Genomic DNA, 15,067 nt, shown 5'->3' on the forward strand with positions numbered 1-15,067 from the left:
TTAAAGGGGGGTACCCCTTTAATGTGGCTATTCAAGGCAAACACAAAAATAATAATAATGAAATTTTGAATCACACTGTAGCCGTAATGTAAAATCATCACCATGGCAGAGCCAGTAGCATTTAGTTATACTGTATCATGTACCAGGCTTTTCACACTGAGGCCACAGCTAAGATTTTTTTTTTTCCCCCACACTACGTGAGAGACGACAGAACTGCAGTTCAAATCCATTCAAATCGCCTGATGATGATAAAGTCTACAACTGGTGAGCATCTCCGGCTCTTATACTGACAAACTGCTGCTACTTTGATATCGGATAACCAGTGAACGTGTCGCTGATCGCGATGATGCAGGACACATGGCGGTTTGTCTGCCTTAACATTCACAACCTGATGTCTGTGTTACTTGGTAATGTTTGCATTTATTTCACAAGATTACACAGTATAAAACAATAAAAAGACTGGAGATAGCATATAAAGGCTCAAAAAAAAAAAAAAGGAGCAACTGAAAAGAAGCGACTAAAAACTAATCCGATGTATATCATCAATAATAACAATAAACATGGATATGAATGGGAGAGAGCAACAAATCCAGTTAATTCCCTTCTTCTCAGGGGTATGTTTGAGCTGGGGTGCCTTGCTCCACAGTTTGGCACAAGACTAAGACTCCACAGTGAGATGAGACCAGGACATTGGCTGAAATTACTCCACATGATGAGATGAAACAACAAGATTGGCTGGTAGATGGGCAGGGATCCGCCCCTACAGGTCCCCTTCCACTCGCCTCCTGCGGACTGCAGAAGAAATTCAGAATGAACAAGATAAAAACAAAAACGACTGTCCCCACATCACTTCGCAGGGAGAAAAAGTGAACTGCAAACACGATAATACAAGTTTCACCCGACACAGGCCCATTAGTTAAAACAGTGAGTCATCAGACTGCAGTCAAAGTACTTCAACAACATGTCAGTGTGTAGTTGAAAACACAAAGTGAGACGCTGCTGCTTTTAAAGGTCACACTGTGCAAGAACGTTGATACTGTTAGACGTCCTTCAGACTGGGGTTTGCAATCCAGCTCGAGTCACATCCTAAACCAGACTGGAAAGTTTGAGTTCTGTACTATTTTGCACGGAAATAAACTGGAAATGAATATGTAACAATAAACTGATAAATTTTATCCCAGACACTTCTTTTACTCAAGCTTAATTCCTTGACATTGTAACAAAATTCTGATTTATCTGGTTTTCGACAGCTTGTCACTACACCAAAAATGCAGGAAATCGTAGCTAAATATTCATTCACAAATGCATGGCCACCCCCACCCCCACACAAAATCCTGAATCCGCCCCTGGGATTTCAGAATGACTTTCGATGTACTCTAGCTCTTATTTTGTGCAAATGCGGATTTTGTGGGGAAACTGCACAAGGAAGAACTTCTCTGCGCACAAAGACTTTCCAGTCTGGACGCTGTGACGGTTTTCTGACATCTGAACGAGCGTTGCAGAGTGCTTGTTTTCAGTGTGGCGATAAGGCGCCACAGAGAAATTGCATTACTTTAGAAGACACAGGGTGCACGGATGTAGTCTGACGTCCCGAGCTCATCCTACAGACGCGTCCAACTTCAAGTCATGTATGCACACGAGCGTGGGGTGCTGCCGTTTTATGTTTACCAATGAGGAATAACAGACAGTTTGATGGATTATTTAACTGCAGAGTTGACTCATTTAAACAGGTAAACATCAATTTGTGTGATCTTCTTGTTAAGCTCACGTCATCAAACTGCAATCTGTCGCTGCAGATAACGTCAATTCTGCTGTGACGGTTTTCTGACACAGACATTGGAACGAGCGCGGGTGTGTGTTTCTGTGTGGTGGCACTGCAGAAGAAGAAGTTTGTTGAGCACTTTAGTGGAGAAGATGGAGTGCACAGACGTAGTTTGACGTCACGGTCCTGAGCTAGCCAGATTCAAGCTGCATTTGCGTTCAGACTTCAGTGAATCCATCCGGCTCAACCCACCTCCGAGACGTAGGATGAAAAGAGTCTGGCTTGAGTCGGATTTGGATTCAGCAAGATGCTGAAGCCAGAGTGCAAACCTCAGTCTGAACGGGGTCATAATGCAGTAAGTGCTCCACAGCGAGGGGTTTGAAATAAAAGACAAAAATCAATGCTACACATGCTGCGAACACATCCGTGCATCAGACCTGTAAAGCTGGGACAGGATGAGGAACTAAAACAGAGAGCAGAGGATGTCATGGAAAGAAAAGCCCCAAACAAACAGAGGAATGTGCAGCTGAGGTTTCGGCGAGATAAGGACTCTGCTTTAACAAGTTCAAACGCACTGTGACGTGACTCATACCCAGGTCGTTGTTCTTGGTGATAGCTGCAGCAGCCCTGGAGCGAGGTCCCTGCTGGGTGAAGTGGTATCCAAACTTCACTATGTTGCTGTTCTCTTCTAACATTTTTGCTATTTCCATCTCAACACCACTGCCAAGCTGCTGCCTCTGAAATTCACATGTACAAGAGTCAAATCCTTTGGTTTCTTCTTTTTTTTTTGGTTTTAATTTAGCTTTAGCAGTGCTCAACATTTGTGACCTGATTTTACAGTAGCAAAGAATGTGAGACCGCTTTGGCTTAGAACATGGAAGTACCAAAAAACAGTTTTATTTGTTATTATCTATCGTCCACCTGGTCGTTACTGTGAGTTTCTCTGTGAATTTTCACACCTTTTGTCTGACTTAGTGCTTAGCTCGGATAAGATAATTATAGTGGGCAATTTTAACATCCACACAGATGCTGAGAATGACAGCCTCAACACTGCATTTAATCTATTGTTAGACTCAATTGGCTTTGCTCAAAATGTAAATGAGTCCACCCACCACTTTAATCATATCTTAGATCTTGTTCTGACTTATGGTATGGAAATTGAAGACTTAACAGTATTCCCTGAAAACTCCCTTCTGTCAGATCATTTCTTAACATTTACTCTGATGGACTACCCAGCAGTGGGGAATAAGTTTCATTACACTAGTCTTTCAGAAAGCGCTGTAACTAGGTTTATGGATATGATTCCTTCTTTATGTTCTCTAATGCCATATAACAACACAGGGCAGAGTAGCTACCTAAACTCTGTAAGTGAGATAGAGTATCTCGTCAATAGTTTTACATCCTCATTGAAGACAACTTTGGATGCTGTAGCTCCTCTGAAAAAGACAGCTTTACATCAGAAGTGCCTGACTCCGTGGTATAACTCACAAACTTGCAGCTTAAAGCAGATAACCCGTAAGTTGGAGAGGAAATGGCATCTCACTAATTTAGAAGATCTTCACTTAGCCTGGAAAAAGAGTCTGTTGCTCTATAAAAAAGCCCTCCGTAAAGCTAGGACATCTTACTACTCATTAACTGAAGAAAATAAGAACAACCCCAGGTTTCTTTTCAGCACTGTAGCCAGGCTGACAAAGAGCCAGAGCTCTATTGAGCTGAGTATTCCTTTAACTTTAACTAGTAATGACTTCATGACTTTCTTTGCTAATACAATTTTAACTATTAGAGAAAAAATTACTCATAACCATCCCAAAGACATATCGTTATCTTTGGCTGCTTTCAGTGATGCCGGTATTTGGTTAGACTTTCTCTCCGATTGTTCTGTCTGAGTTATATTCATTAGTTACTTCCTCCAAACCATCAACATGTCTATTAGACCCCATTCCTACCAGGCTACTCAAGGAAGCCCTACCATTAATTAATGCTTCGATCTTAAATTTGATCAATCTATCTTTATTAGTTGGCTATGTACCACAGGCTTTTAAGCTGGCAGTAATTAAACCATTACTTAAAAAGCCATCACTTGACCCAGCTATCTTAGCTAATTATAGGCCAATCTCCAACCTTCCTTTTCTTTCAAAAATTCTTGAAAGGGTAGTTGTAAAACAGCTAACTGATCACCTGCAGAGGAATGGTCTATTTGAAAAGTTTCAGTCAGGTTTTAGAATTCATCATAGTACAGAAACAGCATTAGTGAAGGTTACAAATGATCTTCTTATGGCCTCAGACAGTGGACTCATCTCTGTGCTTGACCTCAGTGCTGCTTTTGATACTGTTGACCATAAATGTTTTTTACAGAGATTAGAGCATGCCACAGGTATTAAAGGCACTGCGCTGCGGTGGTTTGAATCATATTTATCTAATAGATTACAATTTGTTCATGTAAATGGGGAATCGTCTTCACAGACTAAGGTTAATTATGGAGTTCCACAAGGTTCTGTGCTAGGACCAATTTTATTCACTTTATACATGTTTCCCTTAGGCAGTATTATTAGACGGCATTGCTTAAATTTTCATTGTTACGCAGAGGATACCCAGCTTTATCTATCCATGAAGCCAGAGGACACACACCAATTAGCTAAACTGCAGGATTGTCTTACAGACAAAGACATGGATGACTTCTAATTTCCTGCTTTTAAACTCAGATAAAACTGAAGTTATTGTACTTGGCCCCACAAATCTTAGAAACATGGTGTCTAACCAGATCCTTACTCTGGATGGCACTACCCTGACCTCTAGTAATACTGTGAGAAATCTTGGAGTCATTTTTGATCAGGATATGTCATTCAATGCGCATATTAAACAAATATGTAGGACTGCTTTTTTGCATTTGCGCAATATCTCTAAAATTAGAAAGGTCTTGTCTCAGAGTGATGCTGAAAAACTAATTCATGCATTTATTTCCTCTAGGCTGGACTATTGTAATTCATTATTATCAGGTTGTCCTAAAAGTTCCCTGAAAAGTCTTCAGTTAATTCAAAATGCTGCAGCTAGAGTGCTAACAGGGACTAGAAGGAGAGAGCATATCTCACCCATATTGGCCTCTCTTCATTGGCTTCTTGTTAATTCTAGAATAGAATTTAAAATTCTTCTTCTTACTTATAAGGTTTTGAATAATCAGGTCCCATCTTATCTTAGGGACCTCGTAGTACCATATCACCCCAATAGAGCGCTTCGCTCTCAGACTGCAGGCTTACTTGTAGTTCCTAGAGTAGAATGGGAGGCAGAGCCTTCAGCTTTCAGGCTCCTCTCCTGTGGAACCAGCTCCCAATTCAGATCAGGGAGACAGACACCCTCTCTACTTTTAAGATTAGGCTTAAAACTTTCCTTTTTGCTAAAGCTTATAGTTAGGGCTGGATCAGGTGACCCTGAACCATCCCTTAGTTATGCTGCTATAGACTTAGACTGCTGGGGGGTTCCCATGATGCACTGAGTGTTTCTTTCTCTTTTTGCTCTGTATGCACCACTCTGCATTTAATCATTAGTGATTGATCTTTGCTCCCCTCCACAGCATGTCTTTTTCTTGGTTCTCTCCCTCAGCCCCAACCAGTCCCAGCAGAAGACTGCCCCTCCCTGAGCCTGGTTCTGCTGGAGGTTTCTTCCTGTTAAAAGGGAGTTTTTCCTTCCCACTGTTGCCAAGTGCTTGCTCACAGGGGGTCATTTTGACCGTTGGGGTTTTTCCGTAATTATTGTATGGCCTTGCCTTACAATATAAGGCACCTTGGGGCAACTGTTTGTTGTGATTTGGCGCTATATAAATAAAATTGATTTGAATTGAACATGAAATAATCCTAAGTACTAACCTCAGGAACTTGATGTACTTGTAAATTTTGCTTAGAGTGACCATTAGATCTGGAAAAAACTACAAAGACCTGGTCATTTTGAACAGGAACAGACAGTCACTATGCTGTAGTTTACTACCGTTTGTGTTTAAATGGACATTTACAAAGGAGACACGTGACACAGAAACAGAAAACACCATGAACGTGATCTCTTCTAAAGGACCTGTTGAGTGTATCCAGGTAAACTTAATGCCGAAAGCCCCAGTCACACTAAGGAACCATACAGTGAGGAAAATAAGTATTTGAACACCCTGTGGTTTTGCAAGTTCTCCCACTTAGAAATCATCGAGGGGTCAATTCTGGCTCACACAGACCTGTTAATTTTTCTTTAAGAAGCCCTCTTATTCTGCACTCTTTACCTGTATTAATTGCACCAGTTTGAACTTGTTACCTGTATAAAAGACACCTGCTCACACACTCAATCAAACACACTCCAACCTGTCCACCATAGGCAAGACCAAAGAGCTGTCTAAGGACACCAGGGACAAAACTGTAGACCTGCACAAGGCTGGGATGGACTACAGGACAACAGGCAAGCAGCTTGGTAGAAGACAACAACTGTTATGATTATTTATTAGAAAGTGGAAGAAACACAAGATGACTGTCAATCTCCCTTGGTCAGGGATTCCATGCAAGATCTCACTTTGTGGGGTAAGGATGATTCTGAGAAAGCTCAGAACTACACAGGAGGACCTGGTCAATGACCTGAAGAGAGCTGGGACCACAGTCACAAAGATTACATTAGTAACTCATGATGCTGTCATGGTTTAAAATCCTGCAGGCCAGCAAGGTGCCCCTGCTCAAGGCAGCACATGTCCAGGCCCGTTTGAAGTTCACCAGTGATCATCTGGATGATCCAGAGGAGGCATGGGAGAAGGTCATGTGGTCATATGAGACCAGAATAGAGCTTTTTGGAATCAACTCCACTTACCATGTTTAGAGGATGAGAACAACCCCAAGAAAACCATCCCAACCGTGAAGCATGGTGGTGGAAACATCATACTCTGGGGGTGCTCTTCTGCAAAGGGACAGGACGACTGCACCGTATTGAAGGGAGGATGGATGGGGTCATGTATTACAAGATTTTGGCAAATAACCTCCTTCCCTCATTAAGAGCATTGAAGATGGGTCATGGTTGGGTCTTCTAGCATGACAATGACCCCCAAATACACAGCCAGGGCAACTAAGGAGGGGCTCCGTAAGAAGCATCTCATGGTCCTGGAGTGGCCTGGCCAGTCTCCAGACCTGAACTCAATAGAAAATCTTTGGAGGGAGCTGAAACTCCAAACCTGAAAGATCTGGAGAAGATCTGTATGGAGGGGTGGACCAAAATCCCTGCTGCAGTGTGTGCAAACCTGGTGAAAAACTACAGGAAACATTTGACCTCTGTAATTGCAAACAAAGGCTACTGTACCAAATATTAACATTGATTTTCACAGGTGTTCAAATACTTATTTGCAGCAGTAACATACAAATTAATTATTAAAATACATTGTGATTTCCGGATTTTTTTTTTTAGATTATGTCTCTCACAGTGGACATGCACCTAAGATGAAAATTTCAGACCCCTCCATGATTTCTAATTGGGAGAACTTGCAAAATCGCAGGGTGTTCAAATACTTATTTTCCTCATTGTATGAGGAACTGACTATATATTCGTGTTCGGTTTTATCTGAAAAGTAATTTTCCCATATTTTTCTTTCACCAAACCATCAAATCTAGGCCTGCATCTCAGATGTACTTTCTGGCAAACTGTAGCTGAACTTTCAGATCTTTTTAAGAAAATCCTCCTCTATACCACTTCATCATGAAGCTGTATAACTGGAGATACAAAACACAAAACATACACTATGCACAATTTCTCCAATCACAGCCAGAGAAGCCTATAACTTCTTCTCTGGGTGTCTTGGTCACTTTCCTCACTCTATTCCTTCTTGCACAGTTACTCAGTTTTTGAGAACTGTCTGCTCCACACAGATTTACCATAGAGTGTCATATACTGTTTGTATTTCTTCATAATTTAAGTAAATAAAGTCCAAGACATAGTCAGTGACTTGGAAATGTTTATGTAGCAACCTCTGAATTGTCTGAAGAAAACTGGCATTAAAACTGATTATTTACAGGTATTATACCAAAGTGTTCTATTACTTATGCACCCTATCATCTTGGCTTTTATAGCTTTCATTAATTTATATCAAGTTGTAGAGATTTGCTTTCAGTTTGAGTTTAAGCAAGATAATTTTAGAACAGTTTTTTTTTTTTGTATTTGAAATGGCATAAACAAAATAAAATTTGTGACGACCAAGTGTTCCAATACTTTTGGGGGGCACCGTAAGTACTCAGCCTTTGCCATGAAGCTCAAAATTGATAAAAAAAAATTTGAAATAAGGCTGTAACATAAAATGTGGAAAAAGTAAAGCCCTGATTACTTTCTGGATTCACTATATATATGTACACACACACACACACACACACACACACACACACACACACACACACACACACACACACACACACACACACACACACACACACACACACACACACACACACACACACAAAAAAATACATTAGGGTACATAATTTTCCCCCTATCAAAAAGTTTATCAGAAAGTTCTGAAAATCACCTTGTCTCAAGGTTTCTTTTGTTACACTATACAAGAAATTACTACAGCACAAATTTCAGCAAAATCAAGCTGCTTATAAAGTCTTCAAAAACAACCCAAAAATAAAAACAAAAATCTAAATTTGTGATTTCAAAGAATTGTTAATATAAACTTTGTTCATATTGCTTCTAACACAATAGAAGGCACAGAGAGATGTTTCATGAGGTATGAAACTAGTTGGGAAGTAAAGCTGCCTGAATTTGTTTTCCAGAAGTTTCAATCGGTAGACTACATAGTCAATTTTATCTGAGGATCATATTTACCATCAATCAGGAAATCAGCAAATTTAAATTTGCAGAGAATTATAACACCACTGTGGTCTCCAAAAACATTAACCAAATCACGTTATTGTCTGGAATTGAACATTTTTGAAGTGAGGACATAGATAGCTATGACTTAGGGAGAAAATGATGCACCCTAATTTTTCCACTCTTAAAGAACTTACTCTCCAGACATTTCTAAGGGCCACTTCACACACACTGCAAATTTGGTCGAATTACGCATTAAGTGCGCATGAAGCGGGAATCGTAAGCAAACCGTGTAATTTCGTAGCTGCTTCCAACGCCTCGTACACCTGTTGCTATAACTATTTGCGCACACCAGCGGCTGAAATTCTTCACCGACTCCTACATGGTTACAGCTGCCACCCTGGGATGGTTTTCATACATTTTTGTGTAGGCCATGATACATCGAGGCTGGATTCTAAGTGTCGTTTGGTCACCTTCAGTGGTAACGAAAACCTGCTTGGCCCATAGACTACTTCCGCTCCCCTCTTTCTTCTCGCACTCTTCTCTAAACAACTTCTCCATTTTTTTTAGTCCTTAGGTTTCGCTTGTGGGTTTTGTTTGTTTCTTTTTGTTCCATAACTTTCATTGTTTGATGTACCAGTTTTATTTTTAAATAACCTTTAAGGTATGAGTCAAGTTAGTTTTTCAAATTAAGAATGAATTTGTGAGTCTCCAAATTCCTGTTTACTTTAATTTTTCTCCACAACTTTCTTTGCCAAGACTTTTTCTACTATCTACTTTTTCTATTTGGGCAATTCTGTGGTAACGTAATTACAACAGCAGCAAAATCTGGACATATGGCATTTAACCATGACAGATTAGCTCAGATTGTAATTCCGTTACTGTAAAATTGCCCATTTTTACAAAGACTTCAAATTGATTTTCCATAAGTTTTGTAAGCTGCTGCAGCATTTTTGACAGCCAACACCAAAATCTTCATCCTGAGTTGGTGGGTGAACCAAACTGCTATGGAACCACTGAACCATCACGTTTGGTCCCACTGGGAAACCAAAGCAGTCCACATGGCTGTAGTCATTTGGGAAGGCCCAGTGGGTTTACCTTGATGTAGGTCAACTAAAGAAAGCCAGCAAACAGCTTATCGGGAAACGGGACCGGACGTCTGCATGCCACCCGATCTAAATATAAGTGAACCTTCAACTATTCTGATGGTCTTTACTCTTGGTGATGCAAAGTGGCTTTCTTTGTTTAATTGTATTAATAATAATTTGTGAACCCACAATTCACTCCTAAATTCCGACCAGGTTTATTATTATTTCGTACCTTGTTCTTTCATTTCCCTTATTTCTCACCTGTCTCATCAACATATTGTCTCAGTAATAAAATATAAATCACTATCCATATTCTCAGTCACCTGTGTTTGTAAGAAATCTGTAAATATTACGTGGGCTGTATTGTCTTGTGTCCAGGTGAAGACAGAAGTTTAAACTCGACAAAACTACACTCAACATGACTGCTTCACCTATATTAAAACTATGCCCCCCCACAACACAGTCACCTTGGTTCAATGATTACTTGCATGACCTCAAGCATAAGGCTAGCTGTCTAGAACGGAAATGGCGTAGTTCAAAATTAGAAGTATTCCACCTCATATGGCATGATTCTCTCTCAGACTACAAGCTATTGTCTACAAAGTGGACCTACTACTCTGATCTGATCAACAAAAACATGCATAACTTAAAGTTCTTGTTCAACACGGTGGCAACACTTATTCATGGACAACCACCTGTGAGTCGCTCTCCTTTTATGACAACACTGCACCACATACTTTGTAAAACTGCTCACACATGCCCCATGATGCTGCATCTTACTAGTTTAGAGAAGAAAAAAATCTCTAAAATTCACTGCCACTGTGAGCTACTGTCATCACTGAAACTATGAATTTGGTGGGCAGGAACAATGGCCCAGGAGCCAAACACATCCCAGTTTCTCCCACCTAACCAGTAAAAATATTACCCAAGTTCCTGCTGTAGAAAAAGACAATTAAAATTTGAAAAGTGCCAGAAAAAAATTTAGCCTCAGAGTGTATGGTTTTCTTCAGGGTGTAAAAAGCCACATTCACTGGTGAACAACTTGATAATGATTTTATAATATACCTATAAATGATAAATACACACAGAACACAATGCACGTGCTCTCCCTTCGCTCACTGCCTCTGGGGGTACGGATGTGGGACCCGCAAAGAATCCAAGTCATGGCCACGGAGCTCTGCGGCTGCGGTTACCGAGACCATGCAGCGGGCGCTGCGCATCAAAACAGCGAGCGTAGTCTCTCTGGACCTGTTGCTGGAGTTGGATGCAGCTCAGCACAGCAGACAGGGGGCGGAGTGAGTGGCCCGCTGTGGCGCTTACTGAGCCCGCAGACTTGGTAAGCGCATTGGAGGCAGTGAGAGCAATCGCGGTGATGCCGAGCGGTGCCGCGAATGGCCTGCCTGATAAGGACGCAGAACACAATGTGCTGAAATAAATAAAAAAAAAAAAAAAAAAGAAGAAGCATGCAAAATTGCACTAAAAAATTAAAAAATCTGCAAAACTGTGAGGTTGTGAAAGGTGAACCGCAATATAGCGAGGGACCACTGTATTAAATTACACACTGACAATATGTAGGATCGCACGTGCTGTGACGTCACAACATATGTATGGATTGGCTGATTACCAAGGCGACATTCACTTACTAGGGTGGTATGAAAAATATTACCAGTCCGTGAAAAATATCACAAGGGTGTATTGCTATTTATTCTTTAGTGTTTTATCCAATCATATTGGTGTATCATTTATAGGTATATGATAATAATCCATCTTTCTTTTTATGTAGTGGGTATGATGCAGTTCCTACAAATTTATGCTGCATCAAAACACTATTGTGCAATTGGAAAGACACGTAGCAGTAGATCACCATACTTCTAAACTATGGTGTGTGTGTGTGTGTACACTACCTGGTTGTCTATCTTGATCTCTGTGAGTGTATCATTGTCTCGTAATGCATCAACCAGAGCCTGTATCCCTGCCCCAGTGATAAAGTTGGACTCTACATTCAAACTCCGTAAGGTCTTGTTTTCTCTCAGCATATCACTGAAAGCCTAGTAAGGCAGGAAAGAGAAAAGACATTTTTTTTTTATTTCTTTTTTGTGTGTGTGTGTGTGTGTCAACTGAGCCACTAAGGCCCACAAATCACACCCTCTCACCACAGCAATGGGGTCGTTGCTCCGTGTCGCTGCCAGGCTGAACTTTGTGACGTGTGTGTTGCTCGCCATAGCTTTGGCAAACTCCTTCAGTGTGGGAATTGGAATGTTCTGAAAAAGCAAGAAAAACTCCAGTCACCTCAAAAACAGACAAACATACACATACACACTCTTTAGGACTTTTGTTTCTGTGTGTGCACCTTTATGTTGTTGAGGTTGACCTCCGTTAAGGAGCCGTCATTGTTTTTTATCTTCTGCAGAGTTTCTTCTACATTGGTGGGATTTGGTGGTTCATCAAACACTGGGTCCAGCTTCTCCCCTTTTATCACATCTTTGAAGAAAGAAAAAAAGGTCACCAGTGAAGACTTAATTTTAGTGCTTAAAAAAAAGTTTAATTGTTATCATACTTACTATTGTAAGCCTCTTTCGTCCCATCATATGTCTGATTACTGGTAACCAGTGTGTGTACACCCAGAATCGCTAAAAATCAAGCAAATTCATTAAGTGAGTAATCTGTGAATAGCAAGACCTCACTTCTGTGTGCTTGATAGCCCCCACCAGTAATTCGTGTCACAACATTCAGTTCGTGTTTGTTTAATCACTTTGGTGGATAAATCAGAAGGTATTCACATGTCTTGTGTTCTAATACTGTTTTCTGCAAATAAAAATCAGCTGTGTTGCTGTAACAATCACATTAACACATTTGGATATGAAGAAATAAAACAATTTGGATTTTACAACTTAAAGCTGGAAGGTTTGCAATTTATGCAGATGAAATATTGATGGGGTTTTGCATATGTGTGTGTGTGTGTATATAGGGTGATTGGTATGAGTAGAAATGTGAAAAAGAGCCAGCTAATACCAGCTGAATGAATGAGTAAACACATAAATAAGTAGATAGCTAGCTAGGTATCTGTAAGCAAGCTTAAAAAAAAAAAAAAAAAAAAAAAATATATCTCCTGTGTATTTCTTCATGACTGATGTCAATAAAGCCCAAGACATATTCAAGGACTTGGAAATGTTCATGTATTCATGCCCTGATTTGTCACCATAAAATTGGTTGTAAAAGTGATGATAGTTTTAGTTTGTCCATTACATATGCCCTCTGAAAATGGAGTGACCGTGCATAAAAACAATGGCATAATTCTGAAATTGTTAATGTAATATTTTTGTTCAGCCCCCTGAATTAAAGCAGAAAGTCTACACAACCAGAACATCTTGACTGTTTCATTTCAACTGCACTGTGGTGATAACATGACAAAACTTGTCAGTCCAAATACTTATGGACTCAAGGAACCTGGAAGTCAGTCAGAGGTGGGAATGCTGAGAAAACATTTAGGCTATATAATGGTATCACATTTAATTCTGCGCAGCAGTGCAAGATTTGTGATTTTTTTTTTTTTTTTTGCAAAAACTTTGCATCCATCTGTCCGTCTGTCTGTCTGTGCTCAGCATAAGTCCATCCATCCATCCATTTTCTTCCGCTTCATCCGAGGTCGGGTCGTGGGGGCAGCAGCTCAAGCAAAGCCGCCCAGACCTCCCGATCCGCACACACCTCCCCCAGCTCCTCCGGGGGAACCCCGAGGCGTTCCCAAGCCAGCTGTGAGACGTAGTCCCTCCAGCGTGTCCTGGTTCTTCCCCGGGGCCTCCTCCCAAAGGGATGTGCCCGGAAAACCTCTCCAGCGAGGCGTCCAGGGGGCATCCGGAAAAGATGCCCGAGCCACCTCAGCTGGCTCCTTTCTATGTGGAGGAGCAGCGGCTCGACTCCGAGCTCCTCCTGAGTGACGGAGCTCCTCACCTTATCGCTAAGGGAGCGCCCAGCCACCCTGCGGAGGAAACTCATCTCGGCCGCTTGTTCTCGTGATCTTGTTCTTTCGGTCATGAGCCAAATCTCATGACCATAGGTGAGGGTCAAAACGTAGATTGATCGGTAAATCAAGAGCTTTGCCCCCTGCTCAGCTCTCTCTTCACCACGACGATCCGCTACAGTGATCGCATCACTGCAGATGCAGCACAGATCCGTCTGTCAATCTCACGCTCCATCCGTCCCTCACTCGTGAACAAGACCCAGAGATACTTAAACTCCTCCACTTGAGGCAAGGACACAGCACCTTTTTCCGGTCGAGAACCATGGCCTCAGATTTGGAGGTGCTGATTTTCATCCCGGATGCTTCACACTTGGTTGCAAACTGCCCCAGTGCACGCTGAAGGTCCTGATTTGACGAAGCCAACAGAACTATATCGTCTGCAAACAGCAAAGACGAGATTCTGTGGTTCCCAAACCAGACCCCCTCTACACCCTGGCTGCGCCTAGAAATTCTGTCCATAAAGGTAATGAACAGAACCGGTGACAAAGGGCAGCCCTGGCGGAGGCCAACGTGCACTGGAAACAGGTTTGACTTACTACCAGCAATGCGAACCAAGCTCCTGCTGCGGCCGTACAGGGACCAGATAGCCCTTAACAAAGGACCTCAGACCCCATACTCCCAGAGCACCCCCCACAGGGCACCTCGAGAGACACGGTCAAACGCCTTCTCCAGATCCACAAAACACATGTGAACCGGTTGGGCGAACTCCCATGAACCGTCAAGCACCCGATGGAGGGTGTAGAGCTGGTCCAGTGTGCCATGACCAGGATGAAAACCACACTGCTCTTCCTGAATCCAAGGTTCGACTATCGGTCGAATTCTCCTCTCCAGTACTCTGGAATAGACCTTACTGGGGAGGCTGAGGAGTGTGATCCCCCTGTAGTTGGAACACACCCTCCTGTCCCCCTTCTTAAACAGAGGGACCAAGACCCTGGTAGCCAATCCAGAGGCACCGTCCCCGACTGCCACGCGATGTTGCAGAGAGGTGTCAACCAAGACAGTCCCACAACATCCAGAGACTTAAAGTACTTAAGCAGGCTGAGCAGCGGCTGGACTGGGGAATCCATCCAATCCGCATTTCTGATGGCTACGATCAGGCTGCGCTTATTGCCACTGAGCATTTGGACAAAATCGCATAGACCTTCCCCTGCGACCCTAGCAATACTGAACCGCTCATCCAGACTGCCATGACAACACTGGGCTCCAAAATCAACCATGCCACAGACAGATGGCGGAGATCGCAGTGAATGCCATCCTCACTGTCGCCGACATGGAAAGGAAGGATGTCGACTTCGAGCTGATTAAGGTGGAGGGCAAAGTGGGAGGAAAGCTGGAGGACACGCAGCTCATCAAAGGAGTGATCGTGGACTAAGAGTTTCAACATGA

The 15,067-nt window shown here is 42.0% G+C and overlaps 1 protein-coding gene across 1 annotated transcript in view; it reads right to left on the minus strand.

The window, feature by feature from the left end:
* Positions 1-400: 400 nt before the first annotated feature.
* The window catches only part of tmod2 (tropomodulin 2), a 54,483-nt gene continuing 39,816 nt past the window's right edge, over positions 401-15,067 (minus strand). Inside the window, exons 4-9 of the mRNA XM_034194395.1 lie at positions 12,225-12,293; positions 12,014-12,144; positions 11,817-11,924; positions 11,568-11,711; positions 2,355-2,499; positions 401-792 (exon numbers count right to left, since the gene is read on the minus strand). Of these exons, the coding sequence (XP_034050286.1) occupies positions 761-792; positions 2,355-2,499; positions 11,568-11,711; positions 11,817-11,924; positions 12,014-12,144; positions 12,225-12,293 (629 nt within the window). The 3' untranslated portion in view covers positions 401-760. The remainder of the gene's footprint in view (positions 793-2,354; positions 2,500-11,567; positions 11,712-11,816; positions 11,925-12,013; positions 12,145-12,224; positions 12,294-15,067) is intronic.

Source organism: Thalassophryne amazonica, chromosome 2 (assembly GCF_902500255.1).
Source record: "Thalassophryne amazonica chromosome 2, fThaAma1.1, whole genome shotgun sequence".
Classification (NCBI taxonomy): Eukaryota; Metazoa; Chordata; class Actinopteri; order Batrachoidiformes; family Batrachoididae; genus Thalassophryne; species Thalassophryne amazonica.